Source organism: Ovis canadensis, chromosome 8 (assembly GCF_042477335.2).
Source record: "Ovis canadensis isolate MfBH-ARS-UI-01 breed Bighorn chromosome 8, ARS-UI_OviCan_v2, whole genome shotgun sequence".
NCBI lineage: Eukaryota > Metazoa > Chordata > Mammalia > Artiodactyla > Bovidae > Ovis > Ovis canadensis.
The window spans coordinates 46,078,748-46,101,290 of NC_091252.1; the positions used below are offsets into that span (position 1 = coordinate 46,078,748).

The 22,543-nt window shown below is 32.8% G+C and overlaps 1 protein-coding gene across 1 annotated transcript in view; it reads right to left on the bottom strand.

Moving 5' to 3' along the window:
- Positions 1 to 22,543, bottom strand: part of GRIK2 (glutamate ionotropic receptor kainate type subunit 2) — a 742,654-nt gene that overhangs the window by 151,500 nt on the left and 568,611 nt on the right. Inside the window, exon 12 of the mRNA XM_069599226.1 lies at positions 9,118 to 9,341. Coding sequence (XP_069455327.1) covers positions 9,118 to 9,341 — 224 coding nt within the window. The remainder of the gene's footprint in view (positions 1 to 9,117; positions 9,342 to 22,543) is intronic.

The following is a 22,543-nucleotide window of genomic DNA, read 5'->3' on the forward strand; positions in this document are numbered from 1 at the left end:
AATAAATGATTTCAAGCTCATTCCATTCAAATATCATATTGAAATTCCCATTGCTATTTGAAAGAACAATATTTCACCCTAAAAAATATAAATATATATACCCAACAGGATTGATATGAAAACAATTTAAGTTGAATGATGTAATTATGTAATGGAATGTAAAAAAATTATAGCAATTAAAGTGTTGTGACATGCTCTAATGAATGAAGTTACATTGGTTGATGACACTATATCTCCTACTCATTAATTATTTGGATAGAGTGCATTAGGTTACATAGCATGAAGAAATAAAGCCATAAATTACCACTAAAAATTGCATCCATACATTTTCATTTAATATTGATGATATTTCTCAAACATCCACAAATTATTTTAAAAAATCAAAACAATATCAGTAGCACTTTGTATTCTCCAGGAAAGCTCACAACATGGTTCAGTTCTTCACTATATGCAGCTAGTGATTTTCAGGGGAAGAAAGTTAGCATTTCTAGAGAGTAAGTTTATAAAGCAAATTTACACATGTATGGCCTGTGTCGCCTGCTTAGATTCCCAAGTGACTGGAAATATTTTTAAAGCTTTCTTATTTTCAGATCTAAAGAGAAGATACATACTTCTTAAGTATAGGGTGTATTTTCACCCTAATTAGGGTGACATATTTAAGGAATCACCTGTTAATATAAAGCAATATACCACTAACACATAGTGCAAATATTAATGATAGCATTCTTTGAAATATTTTTAAAAGTAGCCAAGGTCTTTTTTTTTTTCTGAAATTTTAGAAGGAAAAGGTGGATGATGACTTTAATGTGATAGTCAGATAGACCCAAGTGATGTATCTTTTAAAATTTTGTTTTCTCATTTGTTCTAAATCTGTTTTCTTTTCGCTAGAACTTCCTCTGTATAATAAATTAGAATTTTAAAAGTATAACAGTAATAGTATTAAACAAACAGAAAACATCTCTCATCTAATTTTTGAGAGGCATGGGAGCAGGAATGATGTATACCTATTTATTTCTTAAGCCATAGAAATAGTTACTGAAAAAAGCTAATAAATTAATCTCTTTATGGTTCTCAAATTTGACTATTGTTGGCATGTAGTATTTATTAGTTCCCTCCTTTTTCTCTCTCAATTACTTCCTTCACATCATGCACCAGCCCAGTACAAGACTACAAAAGAAAACATCCATGTAAAAGAACTCTTACTCCAAGGAATTGACAGCAAAGGGACAGCTTCATCCAAGTAAAAAATGTGACTAATTCAGGTGCCATGCTTACGATTAAATTTTAAAAACATCTATTTCTCTGCACTTCTTAAGACGACTACCTTTTTGGGCTAGTAGTCTCAATCATTGTACAAACATACATAGAGAAAAACAAGCTCCTAGAGAATATTTCCTTACTCACAATCTTTGTTTCACTGGTGTGTGCTGCACAGCCTCTACTGTTTCAAAGTGTGTGTGAGAGCTTTGATCTCTCTTGACAAGACATTGTAGATTAAAATATTTTATAATGAATATTATTAAATTATTTTAAAAAGATACTGACTTTCCTGAGATAGTTTCAGATCGTGAAGACCTGCCTTAAGTGGCTGAGAAACCTCCCCAAAGTCCAAGGGGACCACTGGAAAGAGAGAAGTGCAATTTTGTTTGGAGAATTAACACAGACAAAACGTGCCTGTGAAATAGCTTCTCACAATTACAGTACTCTGCAGCTGTGGGAGAAGGAGCTATTGAGAAATCACAAAATATAAAAGAAAAAGTGTACTACTTGGTGAAATTCTGGGTTCTTTTTATCTTGTAGGCTCTTTCTCAAGAGTCATCTCAAAGAATTTCTTTCTAATGGTCATAAAAGAAAAGAAAAGATAAGAGAGCAAAGAAAAAATAAAAATAAAGAGAAATAAGCCAACAGAGTATTGTTCTTCTCCTATTAGTTTTCATCTGAATTAGCTAATGAGAAATGTACTAGAGACATGGTAGCAACTGCCAAAAAGCTACCACACTCCTTTCCCAAATATTTCAAAGAAAAACATAATTTCTTACAAGGTACTGCTTCTCATCAGGATCTGTGCATGTATGATAAAGTATCTGTGTGCACATGAGTATATAAAATATGATTCCATGTTCCATAAAGGATTCATTAAGAACAGAGATGTGCTATTTTTGGCAGCAAATAAAATAATTTAATAAACATCCAACTCCAACGTGGTTTTTTTTTAGCATTCTTAAGTTTCTTAATGTAAGTCTATACATCGTAACTTACCGAAATCAGTTTCTGTGATTTACTGATATAGGCATTGTTTCAACTGCTAAATTGAAATAAATCACCATAAGGTGACCAGAGTTCTCAGAAGCTTATTGTCTGAGATAGGTATTGAATGGACACGTTTAAGTGACTAGACAGAGGGAGCTTTTTGCTTCTAGGGGTATTTGAATTCAATTCAGTGATGGAGGCAAGTAAAGACACAGAGGCAAATAATTTATCCATAGGATACAAAAAGTGAAAATAGACTACCAAGCTTGTCTTGCATTTATACTTAATTTTGTCCTGACAATAAAAAAAAATGTGAAAAAATACTTTGGAAAGAGATATGGAAATTGTAAAAGATAGTCAAGCATAATTATCTTTAAAAGAAGATGTCAACAAGCATTTGATTACAGAAGATTACCAAAAATTCACTTTAATTTTAAATTGTTTTTGTCTTAATCAACTTTTTATCGTATCTTTTATCCTTGTAAATGTCTAGCATAATTGTGAAATTGAGAAGTAGAAAATGTTTATCTTCTTTTATGATGATTGAGAGTCTGTTCTTTATCCAATACAGATAATTTCAGTCAAAAGCTCCACTGTGTCAATTGTCAAGACACAATATTCACCATAGCTAAAAAAAAGTCACTGATTCAACTTAATTTCAATTGATTTTTTTCTATCAGTTTCAAAAACTAATTTTTTTCTTCATTAGTGACTTCATTTATACTTTAAAACCATGAATATTATTGGAATCATTAAAAATAAAGAGGTAAATTATTTTATAATTAGTTTACCAAATAGCAATTGTGAAAAAAAGGCCTGGTAACACAGAAGTAGCCCTAACTTGTATGGAAATGTAATTTGAATGTGCATTTAGTTTTATTCAATGTGACTTTTAGGCTCATAATTGACATATTTATTAGTATAATCAATTATAATAATCACTTCACAGGTGTGAAAAGCAGAAGAGGACTACTTCAAGCCAAATGTTCATTAAATTCTAGAAAAAAATCTAAATAGGAAGAGGAACAGATAGGCTTCTCTGCAATTTACTTAGGTTAAAAAATACTGAAAAATTAAAGCAAAATATATCAAAAATTATGGAGAGGTAAACCTGAAATGATATTCTAGTAAGAGGTGGGAAAGTTGGTGGCAAAGGCATAGAACAAAATTGGCATTTCATTTCAGTGTGACAACAGTCTTTTTGACAGCAGGTTAGTTTAACATTGCACATCCCACCAAAACAGTAATCCATTTCCAAGTGCATAATAATTCATTGTTGCCCTTCACTGTATATTAGATGTCACCCATCATTGTGACAGGAATATAAAAGCTACTGCACACTAGTCAGGAGCCAAAATCAAAGCTGTTAATGCAAGCACTTTGGACAGGGTTTTCCAAACCCAGTTAAACCATCAAAAAAAACCCCACTATGTTTACAACATCTTTACCCCTGAGCTCCAAGAGAAATATAGACTATTTTTGCAAGTATGAGGACTCTCAGTAAGGCAATAGCCTTGTCATCTTGTGACTGCAGACCATGTTAGAGCCAACACGTATATCAAGATGGTCTTGGCAGTCATTGTAATAATAACAAACCCTTGAACAGGTTCTAGGCAGACGAACCCTTGCTCCCCTGCAAACTAACCCAATAATACAATAGTTAATACTCTAAAATCATAAAAAACCATGCAAAGTAATTCAACACAAAGTTACATAAGAAATTCCTATATTCTTTTTAACTAAGAAAATCTAATCTTATATATTTAATAGTTTGAGTAGCCCTGATTTGCTATTCTTGATAAGAAGGCCAGGTTAGTCAATATTGCTTGGTTTCTTTTACTCTTTCTTCTATATTTGTCCTATTCATTTGCTCATTTAAGTAACCTAAGAAATTTTTCTGTGTAATAATATCCTTACTACCAAATTTGGTATAGTGTTATTTTTCATCTTCAGAATTTATTTGTATCTAATTTTAAAATGCCAATTTCAGAATAAAATATGCAATGTTCTTATATGCTTAGTGAATATTATTAAATTTACATCAATCCTGTTGGAGGGAAATGTATATGCCATTATTACTTTCTTTTAGGTTCAATTTTTAGTTCTTAATTTCTATATACCAAACTACTAAGGACCTCAGACCAAGATTTACATGCTAAATTTCTAAACAGCCCTAGTTTTCCTGGAAACAACTATAGCTAAAAGAAAATTTCAAACTCTCTAATATAATAGGGATTTAAATTGACTCATTTTATAAATAGGACCTATCGTAGCAATACTATCTATATTTTTAAAAAGGAAATATTTGAAGCAAGGTGAAAAATAATCTCTCATTAGTACAAAGGGTGGGTTCCCTAAATAGGCTTATTATATGACTAATTGCCATCTCTATACTAATATACCTAGAAAAAGAAAATAAAAGAATAGAAAGAAAGAGGAAAAGATTTAGGGGCACATATGATTAAGTACAAGCCCATTACGGAAAAGATTTCTTCCTAATCCTCTGTCAACCAAGAGCTATTGTTAGAATACCTAGGGTAAAGCCATTGTATGCCTAAAATGTAGTAGCTCAGGTTCATTTTTACTCTTAAATAAGAGTTCTCAGTTAATTAAGATAAGCATGCTGATTATGCCATTATGCTATAAACAATAATGCAACTGTTTGCGAGAGATCATGGTCTATAAAGCCATTCCGGGACAAACAAACAATATCATATATCTTGATTTTAATATTCACTAAAATAAATTTAGAGAATCTTCAAGTATTTCTTAGAATTTTTCTTATAAAAAAGTGAGGGGAAATATTAAAATGGTATTATAATTTACCTTTAAATTTAATTTTAAAAATATAAAAATCTAAGAATTATTATCATTTATCAGTTTATCACAAATTTAATGTTGTTAATACTATGATACAACAGATATTCAATAAGACTCAAATCTAGTATTCTAATAATAAATAACAAACTGCTTTATGTCTTATTTCCTTTATAGTTGTATATTTTTCAGTGAAACATACATTAACAAGTCATCTTCAGATAAATACATATAAAATATATGCAATCATTAAAAATGTTGGATAACTATAAAATATTTTCACCACTTTCATTCAAACCCAATATATATGTGTCAGATAAACACATTGGTTAAGAGTTTATTAGTGAATAAATGTATCAAGTCGTGTTTGTTCTTGGATTTGAGCATCTGGTAAGATTCTTAGAACATTATAGGTATCTAGTAGATAATTGCTGAATAAATTAATCTATAGATGAAGGGTATAAATTAATGCTTAATACTTTATAGAATACTAATTCTCCAGTGTTCACTACAGGTTGAAGAAATATTTGACTAATCAAGTGAATGATTGATGGAATAATTAAAGTGGAAACAGAAAACAAACTGAAGGTGTGGCTTGGTAGCTAAAAAGATAAAGAAGATTAATTGCAACAGTAAAAATTGGGACAATGTCATCTGGTGACTGAAAAAAGTAAAGTAATGCCAATTAAAAATTATAATTATATTTCAATCATTTATTATATTTTAATTTTGAGATAAAATAGATATTAGATAGTTTCTCAAAATATCATATAAAATAATATGCAATAATCTAAGAAATATGAATTCTGTTGAAGTGATATTACTTTAGAACTTTTCATTTTTATGAATTTCAGTGGAAATAAAATGATATCTGAGAATTTTTAAATGTAATTTGTCTTTCTTTGTTATCTTATGAGGATAAGGACAAAGAATATGCATAAAGAAAATGTGATTTTAATTTTGACATCAATAATGATGTTCACTTCATTTTTCAAAATCAGTGATCTCTATATGGCATAAGATATAATGCTTATTCATAGATAAAAATGCTATGCTTATTTTGAATTGATAACAAATGATTATAATACCATTTTGGTTAGAAAAGTAATTAAGTTCTTTGCAATTGAAATTCAGACATTTTGCTGTTATTTGTACATCGTGAACGTCTTTCACAGTAGCAGGAGTTCAATACAATGTCAGAGTGGATTTTAGTTATCCAAAATCATTTCGTTTTGGAGGTTCTGTTTAGAATTTAAATTGACTCATGATTGATTCATGAAATTGATTCATGAAATTTTCTTTTCATTTGAGTTTTAGTTTTATTTTTTAATTTGACAATATTTATATGAGATAACAATGTTGAGAATTGAAGGAAATATTCTGAGATAATATGTAAAGAATTGATTTTCACTATGTATACTTTTTCAAGAACATGAAATATATTTATTACTTAATAGAGGATACCCTATACTATTTTAATAGAATATTTGTTAATTTACCTATAAATGAAGATATTAAGCTTAATTATTCAAACTATATGAAATTGTTATCTCATTATTGAATGATGTGCTGAAATAGAATCATTTTCAAATCCATTCATTTAATCACTGACAAAATTCAACAGTAATATTCTAAAAGTCAAAGACAAAAAAATGGCATACCCGTTAATGGTATGTTTTCAGATAGAAGGACATGGATGGATTTCTTTTCTGTAAAATTTGTATAGCTTATCATAATTCTACAGATATTATATGATTTCATGTTTATCAAAGTAAGAGCTATAGATAATTTTAGAAGTGCAAATCAATATCACATGATTCTATTTGCTAATATACTTTTAAGCTGGAATTATATTCAGATGTCTCCATATTTGCTTTTGAACCTAATTTTAGAAGGAATATCTAAAATTTCTAAGTTGATTTTAAAGTAATTCAATAGTCTCTGCTTAAGATTCCCTGGAAACTGATATTAGAACTTAATTTAGCCTGACTGATGCCCACACAATGGCCTCATAACTGTCTCAGGACATTTTCCTCTAGGCTTTGTTTATATGCTTCCTGAGAATTTTGTTAATTTGATTAAGAGGGAACAGGTGTACCTGCAGACATCAAAAAAGAATTTTTCTATACTTCAGAATCTTTGTTTTTTTCTGTTTGTTCTGTGGGTGGGCTGCAGAGTTCTTTACTCATTGAATTATTTAAGCTGTAATCCATGAACTCAATTCTCTGAACACATAAACCAGGATGGCTTGTGTTAGACACTATAAAAAATGATGCAATTGGTCCAAAGAATCTCAAACATGAGGTTGAGCTTTATTTGCATAAGATATGGAAAAAACTGGAGCTAAAAATTTATGAGCTTCATATACCAAATTCTCACTTTGGGGGGAAAACACTCTAAAATTCAAATAAAATTTTTAACTCAATCTATCATATAACTACATATGTAATATGAATATATGATTCTAATATAGATTTTCAGTCAAATACAACTAATAATTTTCTGAAGAACTCACATGTTAATACTGAAATTATTAGGTGGAAAATAATAAGTCTATATAACATTTATGTGTAAATATATACACATATATTTCAGAAATGTGTATTATAAAAATATAAATATATGATATTTTTTTTTTCTTAACTGAATAAACTAAGCATTTTTCATGCTAGGAAAAAATATATGACTTTGTTAAAAATGTTCAAGGAAGAACAAATGTTCTTAGTGATAATTGATCAGAAGACTCACACATAATGTAATTGAAAAAAATAACCCACATATTTAATACTTAAATTTGGATTAAAGCAAAAATATTTATAGTTGCACTTTTTAAGTGTTATTATCAATGTGAAAAATTATAATTCATCTTGGATTTAGAGTTCTCTTTTTGATATCTGATAGAAAATAAATATTCAAAGACTACACTAAGTATTGACTTGGAAAGTCATTTGAGTAACAGTGGAACTCTGAGTCTGGTATAGTTTTAATCTCCTTAATCAAGACAAAAAAACAAAAAAAAAACAAAAAACTAAACCATATTAAAATAATCTATCTGTTGAAAATTTGATAGTGAGGTAAACAGAAATAAAACATGACCACAAATATTCACTTCCAGAGTGACAACAGAGTAGCAAAAACCACATATAGTGAGGTATATCATAGACTTTAAAAGTCATTATAAGACGTAAACATATATATTTTTCACTTAGGCAATTGAGTTTCTGATCCTGTGATTTAAATATACCTACATGTCAACAAATATAATGGAATGTTTTGTAGTGATGTGTTTATTATGTGAAAATATATATACATTTTACATAGAAAATCATGATAGGTTTTTATACTTAAAAAACTTATTTTTGATCAGCTTTTTTTTAAAAAAAAAGCCTCCTTTTAAATTTTACTACTTTGGTTTTTCTTATAATTATTTCATTAATTTAAATTAGTAAAATATATTGTTTTGCTGTCTGGTCCAAGATAAATTTTCAAAATGAGGAAGTAATTTTTATATCATAGTGATCTGAACTGCTTTTAGTTTCTGATTAAGAAGAGTAATCTTTAACACATCTCTGCTGCTGCTGCTGCTGCTGCTAAGTCTCTTCAGTCGTGTCTGACTCTGTGCGACCCCATAGATGGCAGCCCACCAGGCTCCCCCGTCCCTGGGATTCTCCAGGCAAGAACACTGGAGTGGGTTGCCATTTCCTTCTCCAATGCATGAAAGTGAAAAGTGAAAGTGAAGTTGCTCAGTCGTGTACGACTGTTAGCGGACCCCATGGACTGCAGCCCACCAGGCTCCTCCATCCTTGGGATTTTCCAGGCAAGAGTACCGGAGTGGGTTGCTATAGCTTACTGACATAACCAGCATGCTTTCTGCCCAAAAAGGCATCACAGTACATTTTATAAGCTATATGACTTAAAAGTTCATTATTCTACAGCACTTCATGGGAAATAAAGAAAAAGAAAAGTAAAATTGATTGTGACTTTTGACAATTATTAGTTAGAAAAAAGAGGTAACAATTGCCAAAAAAATCACAAAAGTGAGCATGTTACCTGGCTATGACAAAGAGCACACAACTGACACCCAAGTAAGCCAGCAGAATATACATCCAGATATCAGGGGAGAGAGGATTCAGGAAGGAGAAGACGCCTGGGTTTGTACCATTGGGCTTGCGGTACAAAATACTTATTCCAAGTGTCATAAAGGGCTTGGAAAAGTCGATGACCTTCTCTCGAACGTAGGTAATAGCCAGTGGAGCAACTGCAAGGTCAGCTTTCTGTAGAGAGAAACATAAAAAAGGAAAAAAAAAAAAATTGCTCTTAAGTCACAAGAAGGTAGCAATCATATTAAATAAAACAAAGACTTTACACTTCAGAATTGTCTCAAAACAGTCACGTTAACATTTAAAGCATTCTTTACTCTGAAGTGAAGTATTTGATTTACTCTGCTACTCATTTCTATGATTTTCTAGATTAGCAAATCCGCAGTTATGGCAAGTACATATGGGAAGAAAAAACTGTATAGGATGAAAAAACTGAAAAAACTATCATACATTTAGGAACTGAATTATTATGCTATTAAACTAGCTCATAATACTTTTAATTTGAACTTTATAAACAATATCAATTGTTATTTTCTAAACACTATGGTCAAATTGTAAACAATAATAATAACTACCTCAAATTGTTTAACTGATAATCAGGAAACACGTCTTTTACTGGTTTTAAAACTATAGAGTACCGTTAAAATGTTTTAGTCTTTAAACAGTTAAGATTGTGAAAATCCTCTTTTAATATGATTGTGTTTACTGCCTCTGAGTTTTGTTTCTATCTCTCTAATTTGTTTTATATTATTTAATGAAAATCCTTGCAGCCTTGCCTAAATCACATTAGGAAATTAGTTTTTCAATTTTCACAAAGTTGCTAATTTTCCACGGTAGCTTAAATATGTTAAATTACTAATGCTTTTCACTCACCATGTTATAACCATCTGTCAGGGATGAACTTAAGCTCTAATGTATTTCAAAAAATAATTATAATATTTTGAAATAACAAAAGCATTTATTTCAACCTATGATAGGAACCTATATTTCTATATTTCTTTTATGTTTATAAATATATGGAGCTTTCAGAGAATATACAGAAATGCTCATCTGAAAGAGCTACAGCAAGGTGTACAACAAAATGAAATTGGCCCTCTACTGTTTTCTTTTCTTAGGGATTGTTGGAGGACCTAAGGAAGAAGTTTCTCTAAGAGGCTAAGTTTGTTGACAGTGTTATTCTGAGTATGTGTTTATACGCATTTGTGTGTTGTGGGGGGGCGTGGGAGATGTTGGATAGAATATCTTTGATAGTAGCAATGGAGAAAGACAGACATTTCCTAACAACCAGAAAGGAAAAACAGATCTTTAGGGTCCTGGGAAGAGTACAATCTTATTTCACATTCATAAGTCAAGGAATATCAACTTATCACTAATAATATCCCTGGAGAATTTGCTATGCAACAGGCATTGTGCTAAGAAGGCTCCTTGAATTGTTACATTTAATTATTACACAATCCTACTATTTAGTCCCAGTTTCAGATATGGAAAGTGAAACCACAGATGTTAAAAACTTGTTCATTGTCATAGTGTGAATTTAGCAATGGAACCAAGGGCATAAACCTAAGCTTTTGGAATCTATACTAAAACTAACCAAGATGTGCATCTCAGAAACTAGAAATGGAACCATGGAGACATCATTCATTCAATCATGATAGATTTTGTAGAACTGGAAAGGGAACAAGAATCCACAGAAGCAAGGGTGGGAATTGATAGATTATAGTCTCAGAATTTAGAGGGTCAGGTGCAGAGTACAAGCAAATAGAGTATTTTCCACAAAAGAGATAGCACTTCCTCCAAGACAGAAAAAAGGAAGTAAAGATCGTCTGAAAAAACAAACAAGTTAGAGAAGGAAAGTGATAATTACAAGATTTGTATATATAAATGTATATATATTTTTAAAAGAGGACAACATAGAGTGGTGGTTTATTCCTAATTTGCTGATTGAATTCAGCACAGTTTTATCATGTATCACTGAACTTCATAACCTGCCCTCCTCCTAGGCACACAGAAAGCAAAATTTTGTCACATATAAAATGTGCAAGTGAATATGCTTTAAACTCATAAAATACTTTTTAATTCATAAAATATTATCAAAAGAAACATTTCAAGTAACATATATTAATACAAATTTACTACATTATTCCAAAGATGTTGTTCCATAGGCTTATATTAATATGATTGACAAAGCATACATCAAATTTCAAAATTTATTCAGCACTGCCTAAAAAAGTTATATTCCAATTATTAAAGGAAAAAACCCCCACAAATATATGTAATATGCTTTCAATTATAGAATAAATCAATTATTTGAAACAAAAGATACAGACACTTTTACCCATTTAAAAAAAATGCAGTGTTGCATGTGTAGAATAGAATATTATCCAGCAACATAAAGAAATGTGCTGTGAGTTAGTCACTCAGTCAACTCTTTGTGACACCATGGACTATAGCCCACCAGATTCTTCTGCCCATGGAATTTTCCAGGCATTAATATTATAGTGGATTTCCATTTCCTATTCCAGAGGATCTTCCCAATCCAGTGATCCAACCTGCAACTCTTGCATCTCTTGCATGAGCAGGTGGATTCTTTACCACTGTGTCACCTGGGAAGCCGTCAAGAAATGTGCTATCAAGCCACAAAAAGACATAGAAGACCCTAAATACAAATTGCTAAGTGAAAGATGCCTGTCTGAAAAGACAACATATTGTACAATTCCATATATATGACATTCTGGAAGAGACAAAACTATAAATACAATAAAGAGATCAGTGAGTACCCAGATATCCAGACATGAGAGAGTAATGAATAGGTAGAACACAGAACATTTTCAGGGCAGTGATGCTATCCTGTATGACACTGCAATGATGGATACATGACACTACACATTTATCAAAATCCATAAAACTAAAAGGAATCCATAAAATGGAAGATACAAAGAAGAATGAACCTTAGTGAAAAATATGGATTTTAGCTAATAATATCAATAAAAGTGCATCACTTGTAACAAATGTACTACACTCATGGTATCTGATATTAAGAGCAATTGTAGGGAAAGGGGGTAAGATAGAAGAAGATATATGGAATCTCTACTTTCTGCACAATTTAATAATAAACCTAAAACAGATCTTAAAATGCCTATTAACTATTTTTAAATAAGAGAATTTTTAAACCATATCCTCAGTTAGTAGAATTCATGTTATATCTTGATTAATTAAAACTAGGTTGTTAACTCTTAAAAATAAAACACAAAATTTACTGAACATCACTGGTCGAAAATAAGCCATACTGAATACGCAAGTAAAGTAATGCTCAAAATTCTCCAAGCCAGGCATCAGCAATAGGTGAACCGTGAACTTCCAGATGTTCAAGCTGGTTTTAGAATAGGCAGAGGAACCAGAGATCAAATTGCCAACATTCGCTGGATCATCAAAAAAGCAAGAGAGTTCCAGAAAAACATCTATTTCTGTTTTATTGACAATGCCAAAGCCTTTGACCGTGTGGATCACAATAAACTGTGGAAAACTCTGAAAGAGATGGGAATACCAGACCACTTGACCTGCCTCTTGAGAAACCTATATACAGGTCAGGAAGCAACAGTTAGAATTGGACATGGAACAACAGACTGGTTCCAAATAGGAAAAGGAGTACGTCAAGGCTGTATGTTGTCATCCTGCTTATTTAACTTATATGCAGAGTACATCATGAGAAACGCTGGGCTGGAAGAAGCACAAGCTGGAATCAAGATTGCTGGGAGAAGTCTCAATCACCTGATATGCAGTTGACACCACCCTTACGGCAGAAAGTGAAGAGGAGCTAAAAAGCCTCTTGATGAAAGTAAAAGAGGAGAGTGAAAAAGTTGTCTTAAAGCTCAACATTCAGAAAACGAAGATCATGGCATCCGGTCCCATCACTTCATGGCAAATAGATGGTGAAACAGTGGAAACAGTGTCAGACTTTATTTTCTTGGGCTCCCAAATCACTGCAGATGGCGACTGCAGCCATGAAATTAAAAGATGCTTACTCCTTGGAAGAAAAGTTATGACGAACCTAGATAGCATATTGAAAAGCAGAGACATTACTTTGCCAACAAAGGTCCGTCTAGTCAAGGCTATGGTTTTTCCAGTGGTTATGTATGGATGTGAGAGTTGGACTGTGAAGAAAGCTGAGCACCGAAGAATTGATGCTTTTGAACTGTGGTGTTGGAGAAGACTCTTGAGAGTCCCTTGGGATTTCTTTGGAAGGAATGATGCTAAAGCTGAAACTCCAGTACTTTGGCCACCTCGTGCGAAGAGTTGACTCATTGGAAAAGACTCTGATGCTGGAAGGGATTGGGAGCAGGAGGAGAAGGGGATGACAGAGAATGAAATGGCTGGATGGCATCGCTGACTCAATGGACATGAGTCTGAGTGAACTCCAGGAGTTGGTGATGGACAGGGAGGCCTGGCGTGCTGCGATTCATGGGGTCACAAAGAGTTGGACATGACTGAGCGACTGAACTGAACTGAATGCACACCAAAGCTATGTTAAAAATCCATTTAAAAAATGAGACCTCAGAACTATCTTGCAGCAGTAAAGATGACCACTTACTTATACATTATAGCATTATCCGTTAATAAGCTCTGACCTCATTAGAAACCCATTAATAATATAATAATTTTGGAATCTAATCAACATGTTATTATATTAAAGATGTTTATAATGAGAGCTGTGGTATTTTCCCATGAAACATCATGTTATTAAAGATTGAGCATTTGGAGAAAAGCCCCTGATGGTAAAATAGAATCACCTCAGAACTTTCAATCTCTGCAGATAGAGGTTAGTATGATTTAATGAAAATTGATTTGGTAATTGATTTTATTTTAAAGAATAAAGTATTCCTGGATTAGGAAGAGCCAGTAGTCAAAATTGATTTTTAAAAACTATTTCATCAATAGAAATATAAATAAGTAAAGTGTTAAGTGTCACATGAATAGTACAAACAAAAGGGAGAGTTCACGTCTACCACCAGATTGGGTCATAGAAGACCTTTCCAAACAATTATACTTGCATTATAGCTTGAAGAAGGAGCCTGAGATAAGAAAGGTCTGAATTAGGAGGGTGATAATAGCAGGAAAAAATAATATGTTAGCAGTAGCTAGCATCAAATGGATTCATCCTGGGCCAACACTATATTGCATTCTTTGCCCATAATAGTTATCATCAATTCTCACAACAGATAAACCAAATCTGTAGTGTGATTTCCTTTCCATTGATGAAAAAACCAGAACGGTGAGAGTTTAAACAGTTTGATCCCAAAGATGATTTAACCATATTAATTTCCCACCATTTTCTGTACAATCATCCAAATACAACATGACTAATTCTTCTGCTACAGTTCCTATATTCCCCTACCCCAAATGATCTCCCCATTTCTCCACTATACAAATCCTATGACACATCTCTGATTCTTTTCCTCCAATGTAGGTATCCCTGAATATACTCTACACATTAATTTCTCCTAAGCATGAGTTTGAGTGAACTCTGGGAGTTGGTGATGAACAGGGAGGCCTGGCGTGCTGCAATTCATGAGGTCACAAAGTGTTGGACACGATTGAGCCACTGAATTGAAATGAACTGAAGCAAATGTGTATGCCCTTATAAACTTAACCACGCAATTTAACATGCAACAATACTTTGTTGTGTTATTTCTGAGTTTTTCACAGGTAAGTCACCTAATATGAGAGTTTTGAATGCACACATTGTTGCAATTGTATTATCAGAATGTAAGCACTTTGAAGCCTGCAGGCATTCTCTTCAATCAAAGCACATAGCACTGAACTGAGAGAATGGTAAAGTAACTCTCCCAGGAAATTTCACAAAGATGTCTAGGCAGCACTATTTTATTAATTTAATAAGGATTAATTTACTATCATTCTATGTGAAACTCTTCCAAACTGTCTTAATTAGCCCTTGATCATAATCAATCTAACATCTCTAGGGTATTGGACAAATCTGACACCAAGGAATAGCTTAGCAAATGTTTGCTGAACACAGTTTCAATTTAAGTTACTGAAATGTTAAAAGAAAATTAAAAGGAAATCACTCAGAGAATTTTAAAATTAAACTTTTTTCTGATCTTGTACTAGAAATGAGATATTTGTACATTAATATAATTCTTAGTGAACTAGCCATCTAGGGAGAACAGAATAATTCTTTTTGTGGAGTTATATAGCTAATAGTAGTCCTTTGATTAATGTCTCATTAAGATCAAAGTAGAATGGTAGGATTTATTGGTGTAAGTTCTAATTCCACAATACAAAAATTAGATAATAAAGTAAATCTTCATGAATGCCACAATGACCCCAAATTTGATCATGTTAAGGAAACTTCTATTATGAAGTCCAAGAATCAAAGAACATAACAATGTTATGTTATTTGTGACCTGATCAGTGAAACATTTTATACATACTTCTGAAAGTTCTTGCAGTTTAACAATGGAAAACCAGTTCTAAACATTTTCTTTTCCATAGTTTTCTGAAATGCTTCGTAAACGGGTAAAATACAGTAGTAAGTGCACATGAATGAATTGGAATGTTTTAACTGATTTAGTTACGACATTAATCTAGTTAAAAAAATGATGTGTATTAAATTAAATGTCACTTATCAGTAGTAGCATACTTTCCCAAATTCTTCACGAAGTATAAATCTGAACAAATGCTTTGCCTCTGTGTGTACTTTCAGAGAAACAGTTCATTTTCTGTAAATATGGTAGAGAATCCTCCCAGTCGGAATCTTGCATGATACCTGCTTTCAGTCTTACGCAACTAGTATTTGTTCTTCGTCTAAAAACCAGGTTTTTAGATTTTTTTTCAGTTGTTTCTTTCTTCTTTTTTTATTGAAGGATAATTGCTTTACAGAATTTTGTTGTGTTATGTCAAACCTCAACATGGATCAGCCATAGGTATACATATATCCCCTCCCTTTTGAACCTCCCTCCCATCTCCCTCCCCATTCCACCCCTCTATATATAGAGCTCCTGTTTAAGTTTCCTGAGTCATACATCAAATTCCCGTTGGCTATCTATTTTACACATGGTAATGTAAGTTTCCATGTTACTCTTTCCATACATCTCACCCTCTCCTCCCCTCTCCCCATGTCCATAAGTCTATTCTCTGTGTCTATTTCTCCATTGCTGCCCTGATAATAAGTTCTTCAGTACCATCCTTCTAGATTCCATATATATGTATGTTAGAATACGATATTTATCTTTCTCTTTCTGACTCACTTCACTCTGTATAATAGGTTATATGTTCATCCACCTCATCAGAACTGACTCAAATGTGTTCCTTTTATGGCTGAGTAGTATCTCATTGTGTACCACAATTTATGTATCCATTCATCTCTTTATGGACATCTAGGCTGCTTTCATGTTCTAGCTATTGTAAATAGTGCCACATTGAACAATGGGATACATGTGTCTTTTTCAGTTTTGGTTTCCTCAGGGTATATGCCTAGGAGTAGGATTGCTGGGTCATATGGTGGCTTTATTCTTAGTTTTTTTAAGGAATCTCTATACCACCTTCCATAGTGGCTGTATCAGTTTACGTTTCCATCAACAGTGCAAGAGTGTTCCCTTTTCTGCACACCCTCTCCAGCATTTATTGTTTGTAGACTTTTTGATGAGGGCCATTCTGACCAGTGTGAGGTGATATCTCATTTTGGTTTTGATTGGCATTTCTCTAATAATGAGTTATATTGAGCATCTTTTCATGTGTTTGTTAGCCTTCTGTATGTCTTCTTGGGAGAAATGTCTGTTTAGGTCTTTTCCCCACTTTTTGATTGGGTTGTTTGTTTTTCTGGCATTGGGTTATATGAGCTGCTTATACATTTTGGAAATCAATATTTTTTTAGTTTTTTATTTGCTATTATTTTCTCCTATTCTGAGGGCTGTCTTTTCACCTGCTTATAGTTCTCTTTGCTGTGCAAAAACTTTTAAGTTTAATTAGGCCCCACTTCTTTACTATTGTTTTTATTTCCATTACTCTAGGAGGTGGGTCATAGAAAATCTTGCTTTGATTTATGTCATTGAGTGTTCTGCCTATGTTTTCCTCTAAGAGTTTTATAGTTTCTGGTCTTACATTTAGGTCTTTAATCCATTTTGAGTTTCTCTTTGTGTATGGTGTTAGAAAGTGTTCTAATTTCATTCTTTTACATATAGCTGTCCAGTTTTCCCAGCATCATTTATTGAAGAGGCTGTCTTTGCAACATTGTATATTCTTGCCTCCTTTGTCAAAAATAAGGTACCCACAGGTGCATGGGTTTATTTCTGGGCTTTCCATCTTCTTTCATTGGTCTATATTTCTGTTTTTGTGCCAGTGCCATACTGTCTTGATGACTGTAGCTTTATAGTATAATCTGAAGTCAGGAAGGTTGATCCCTCCAGCTTTATTCTTTTTTCTCAAGACTGCTTTGGCTATTTGGCATCTTTTGTGTTTCCATATGAATTGTGAATTTGTTTATTCTAGTTCTGTGAAAAAATGCCATTGGTAATTTGATAGGGATCACACTGAATCTGTAGGTTGCATTAGGTAATATAATAATTTTCAAAATATTGATTTTTCCTACCCAAGAATATGGAATATCTCTCCCTCTGTTTATGTCATCTTTGATTTCTTTCATTTAAAAGATCTTTCTGGTCTTTTTTTTTCCAAATGTGCATTTCTTTAATTTTGAAAAATATACACAGGAGAAGCCATGTGCTTTACATAGGAAACACACATTAACAAAGCATTTCTTATATTTTCCCAAAATTCCATTATATCTATCTAAAACTTGTAAATTAAATATATCAGGACCTTTTAAGTTAAAATGAGATCCCTGAAACTACTGGGTACACTCACTTTTTCTCAAGATCAAATGAACAGAGAATGTGAATATGGTTTGTGTTAAAAAAGGTTTATTGTTAGCTTTATTGCCTATGGTCTATAAGATGCAACTTTATTGCGGCTTTGTAAACAGAATACATTTCTTAAAAAAAAAAAACTGATCAAAATTTTCCATACATATAACTCTATATGTAGATTACAGTGTAACACTCTTGTTACATAGTTATAGAAATACTATAGAACCCAAGAGTATAGGGTAAGCAAAAGAAATGCAATCCTGAGCCATTTGAAAAAGATGATTTGATGACTCCTTTTAAGTGTAGGTTTAGAAAACATGGAGGAGGGGGGAATACATCCACACTGCAGTCAGGAGTGAAATACATTAAATACCTGTTCAGCGAGACACATGTGGGAGCAAATGGTGAATTTCAGACACATGCACACTCACTCATTTTCCCATTTCTTCTCCTGCTACCAGAAAGACCTTTCTGGTCTTTTAAATGTACAAACCAAATTATCATTTCTTGCTCAGAGTCTTCTACTGACTTCCAACACACAGAGAATAAAATCTAATCTCAGCCTACACCACACGCTACCTTATGTCATCAGTTCCAATCACCTGCTGGTCTTAGTTGGATTACTCTTGTTCCAACAACTCTTGTCCCCATGCTAATTTTCAAACCTGTGCACACATTTCTGTTCAAGATCTTTCTACCTGCTATTCCTTGTGCCTGGAAATCTTGTCCCTCATACTTCCATATAGCTTATTCTCCTCTTTCATGTATGTGTCAGTTCTGATGTCAGTCACTCAAAGGGATCTTTCCTGACCATTCATTCTATCACATTTATTTACTGACCATGTTTTCCTTTTCTTCATAAAACTTATCATAATCTACAATTATGTCACTTATTGTCAACCTATTCCAATAGAATAGAAGTTCCTTTAGAATAAGGAGTTTATTTTGTACAATTCTGTATCTCCAGTACCTAAGTACAGTGCCTGACACAAAGTAGTCATTAATTAACAAGTTGATAATTTATAATAAATAAATTAATGAACATTTTAAATGAATGAATAAACAGATAAAACTATCACTATTGCTAATTCTACCCCCAGCCACTCCTCAAACTTCTTTATAGAAGATAATATTCCTGAGGTTCATCTTCTGACTGATTTTCCTCCTAAAGAATTCTTCTAGATTGGTTTTGTATCATTGTTGTCATAAAGGCCATATAGTAATAAAGATAAAAATATTTAGGGAAAACACCTGTTTCCTTTTCCTTCAGACCACTGATATTTTTAGGTCTCTATTTCTGGCAGCATGAAAGAGAGAAGTATAAGTTGTATAAATTTCATATCAAAGTTTAAACTTCCATCAATTGTATATACAACATATTGTATACAACCTAGTATCCAATTTTTAGATTTACAAAAAGCTTATATTTGAAAAATATGCCTTATAGTTGCTTTTCACCAAAGTAGCAACCACAAGGTCCACAGTGGAAAGTAAAGTAGTCCAAAAAAAAAAAAAAAGGAAAGGAAAGGAAAATAGTCAAACGAGTTTTTAAAATAAGGATCATTTCACACCTGAAGACCTGACTAAGGACAACAGAGCAAGAGTTAAGAGAATTCTGGTTATGCAATGGCTAGGACACTGAGCTTCCACTGCAGAGGCCATGGGTTCAGTCCCTGGCTGGGAACTAGGATCTCATGCTGTATGGAACAGCCAAAAAAAAAAAAAAAAAAAAACAACTGCAAAGTCAAAAATTAAACACTAATAGTAGTAGATTCAGCTGCTAAAGCAGCAGCTGTCACTTTATTAGTGTTTAAGTAAGCCTGCTGATAATTTCAAATGATATTGACTAAATCTACCAATCTTGCCACTAATGACAGAATGAAAAATGAACTTCTCAACCGATAATTCTTTAGAAGAGCCATGAACCCAGAACAATGATTTTTGTTTTGGTGGTGAAAGATAGGTGGTTAATTTTTTTAGAGTTTGTTTTCTGTTCATTCCCATCCAGAATCTGATTTCATTGTAAGCTCTCAATTGGTTTAGAAATTAATATTCCTATACTAAAATTGTTACCTCTTTTCTCACTGCACTATTTCCATGAAATTTATGTATTTATGTATTAATTAAGCTTTACTTAGCTCACTCAGGAAAAAAAAATAGGTTCACAGAAATTGAAGTTTTTTTTTTCCACATTGATAGTTTAAAGATCACTAAATTTCTAATAAAACAATTTCTAATAAAAACAATTGGAAACATGCATATTAATATTTCAAAGTGGAATTGAGTATATGTATTATATACATAAACAAAGCACTGAATGATGGTGTCTCTGACATTTTCTTTCTGCATTTGTGGTATTACAGATTCTTGATTTTAAAATAATTAATGTCTTTTAAAATTATAATTTGAGTTAAAATATTTTATTCAGCAAAAGACAATCACTTAAGTAGGACTGATATTCTATTACTTTCTACAATTCCTATGGTTATATTTAAACATACAGTAAAAACAACACAAGGAAAACAATCCTAAAATATTATTCAAAATGTGATTCTATATTCGTCCAACAAGTACTTGGGAAGTGAGAGATGTTGAATCACAGCTTTGACACAAATTTATATGGAAGTTTCAAACCAGAAACTAGAAACATGTCAACATGGTATTTAAAATCTCAGGTTAGTTCTTGAGCCTATATAATTCATTTTTATTGATTTAAGCTATTATTCCACCTATATATCTTCAGCTAAACCTGTTTTCATACCCCAGTTTAAATGCTCTGGGAACAGAACTGGTGAACCAAGGGAAACTACTAGCACCAGAATGGATGACTATAAACTACAAGGAACCGTCTTAATGGAACTGTGAACTTATAATTCTGCTCTAGTAAACCATCAATGGACAATTGATTAAGCACATTGAATTTCCAGGATCTATTTTAAAATAATAGATAAATTATGAGAGTTGTAAATAACCAATATTATTAAATTTTCCAGTTATGAGCAGTTAGTATTAAAATGGACATTACTTAGTTTAGAATAAATTTATTATTAATTTATTGAGACTATGTCTTGCAATAACATTACTTCACAAAGGATTATTAAAACCTGACTATGCACCAGGCCTGGGCAAAGTTTAGGATACAAAGGTGTTTATGACAATCTCATTTCTCAGGTAACAGCTGCACAGGAAAGTTTAACATAGAAACAACTGGAAAGATATAACAAGTACATCAGTTAAAGTACGTATATGGTGCAACTGTACTATAATTTTAATGATGTGGCCCATTGTTACTTTAATGGGTTAATACAAAATAATATTCTTTACCAGAATTTACATTAATACTGCAAAATCTGGAGTTGAATGGGACTGATACATAAATGCTCCATCAGTAGTAGTATTAAAGGAAGTGGGATGAACTCAAAAAGGAAAAGTGAGAGGCATTATAAGCCATCTTAAAGCTCCTATGGAGAAGGCAATGACAACCCACTCCAGTACACTTGCCTGGGAAATTCCATGGAAGGAGAAGGAGGAGCCTGGTAGGCTACAGTCCATGGGGTGGCGAAGAGTCAGACATGACTGAGTGACTTCACTTTCACTTTTCACATTCATTCACTGGAGGAGGAAATGGCAACCCATTCCAGTGTTCTTGCCTGGAGAATCCCAGGGATGGGGGAAGCCTGGTGGGCTGCCATCAGTGAGGTCGAACAGAGTCGGACATGACTGACGTGACTTAGCAGCAGTAGTAAAGCTCCTAAATATTTACTGTCCATCACATGATTAACAACAATAGCTATGCTGAGGAGGTTAAAAATTAAAGTGATCTTTATTTTTTTTGAAGTGATCTTTAAAGTGATACATTCTTCAATACATTTGTTCAGTGAGTTCAGTTCAGTTCAGTCACTCAGTCGTGTTCAGACTCTGCGACCTCATGAATCGCAGCAAGCCAGGCCTCCCTGTCCATCACTAACTTGCAAAGTGCACTCAAACTCACGTCCATCGAGTCCGTGATGCCATCCAGCCATCTCATCCTTGGTCGTCCCCTCTCCTCCTGCCCCCAATCTCTACCAGCATCAGGGTCTTTTCCAATGAGTTAACTCTTCGCATGAGGTGGCCAAAGTATTGGAGTTTCAGCTTCAGCATCAGTCCCTCCAATGAATACCCAGGACTGATCTGCTTTAGGATGGATTGGTTGGATCTCCTTGCAGTCCAAGCGACTCTCCAGAATCTTCTCCAACATCACAGTTCAAAAGCATCAATTCTTCGGCACTCAGTTTTCTTCACAGTCCAACTCTCACATCCATACATAACCACTGGAAAAACCATAGCCTTGACTAGATGGACCTTTGTTGGCAAGGTAATATTTCTGCCTTGAATATGCTATCTAGGTTGGTCATAACTTTCCTTCCTAGGAGTAAGCATCTTTTAATTTCATGACTGCAAATACCATCTGCAGTGATTTGGGGCTTGAAAAAATAAAGTCTGACACTGTTTCCA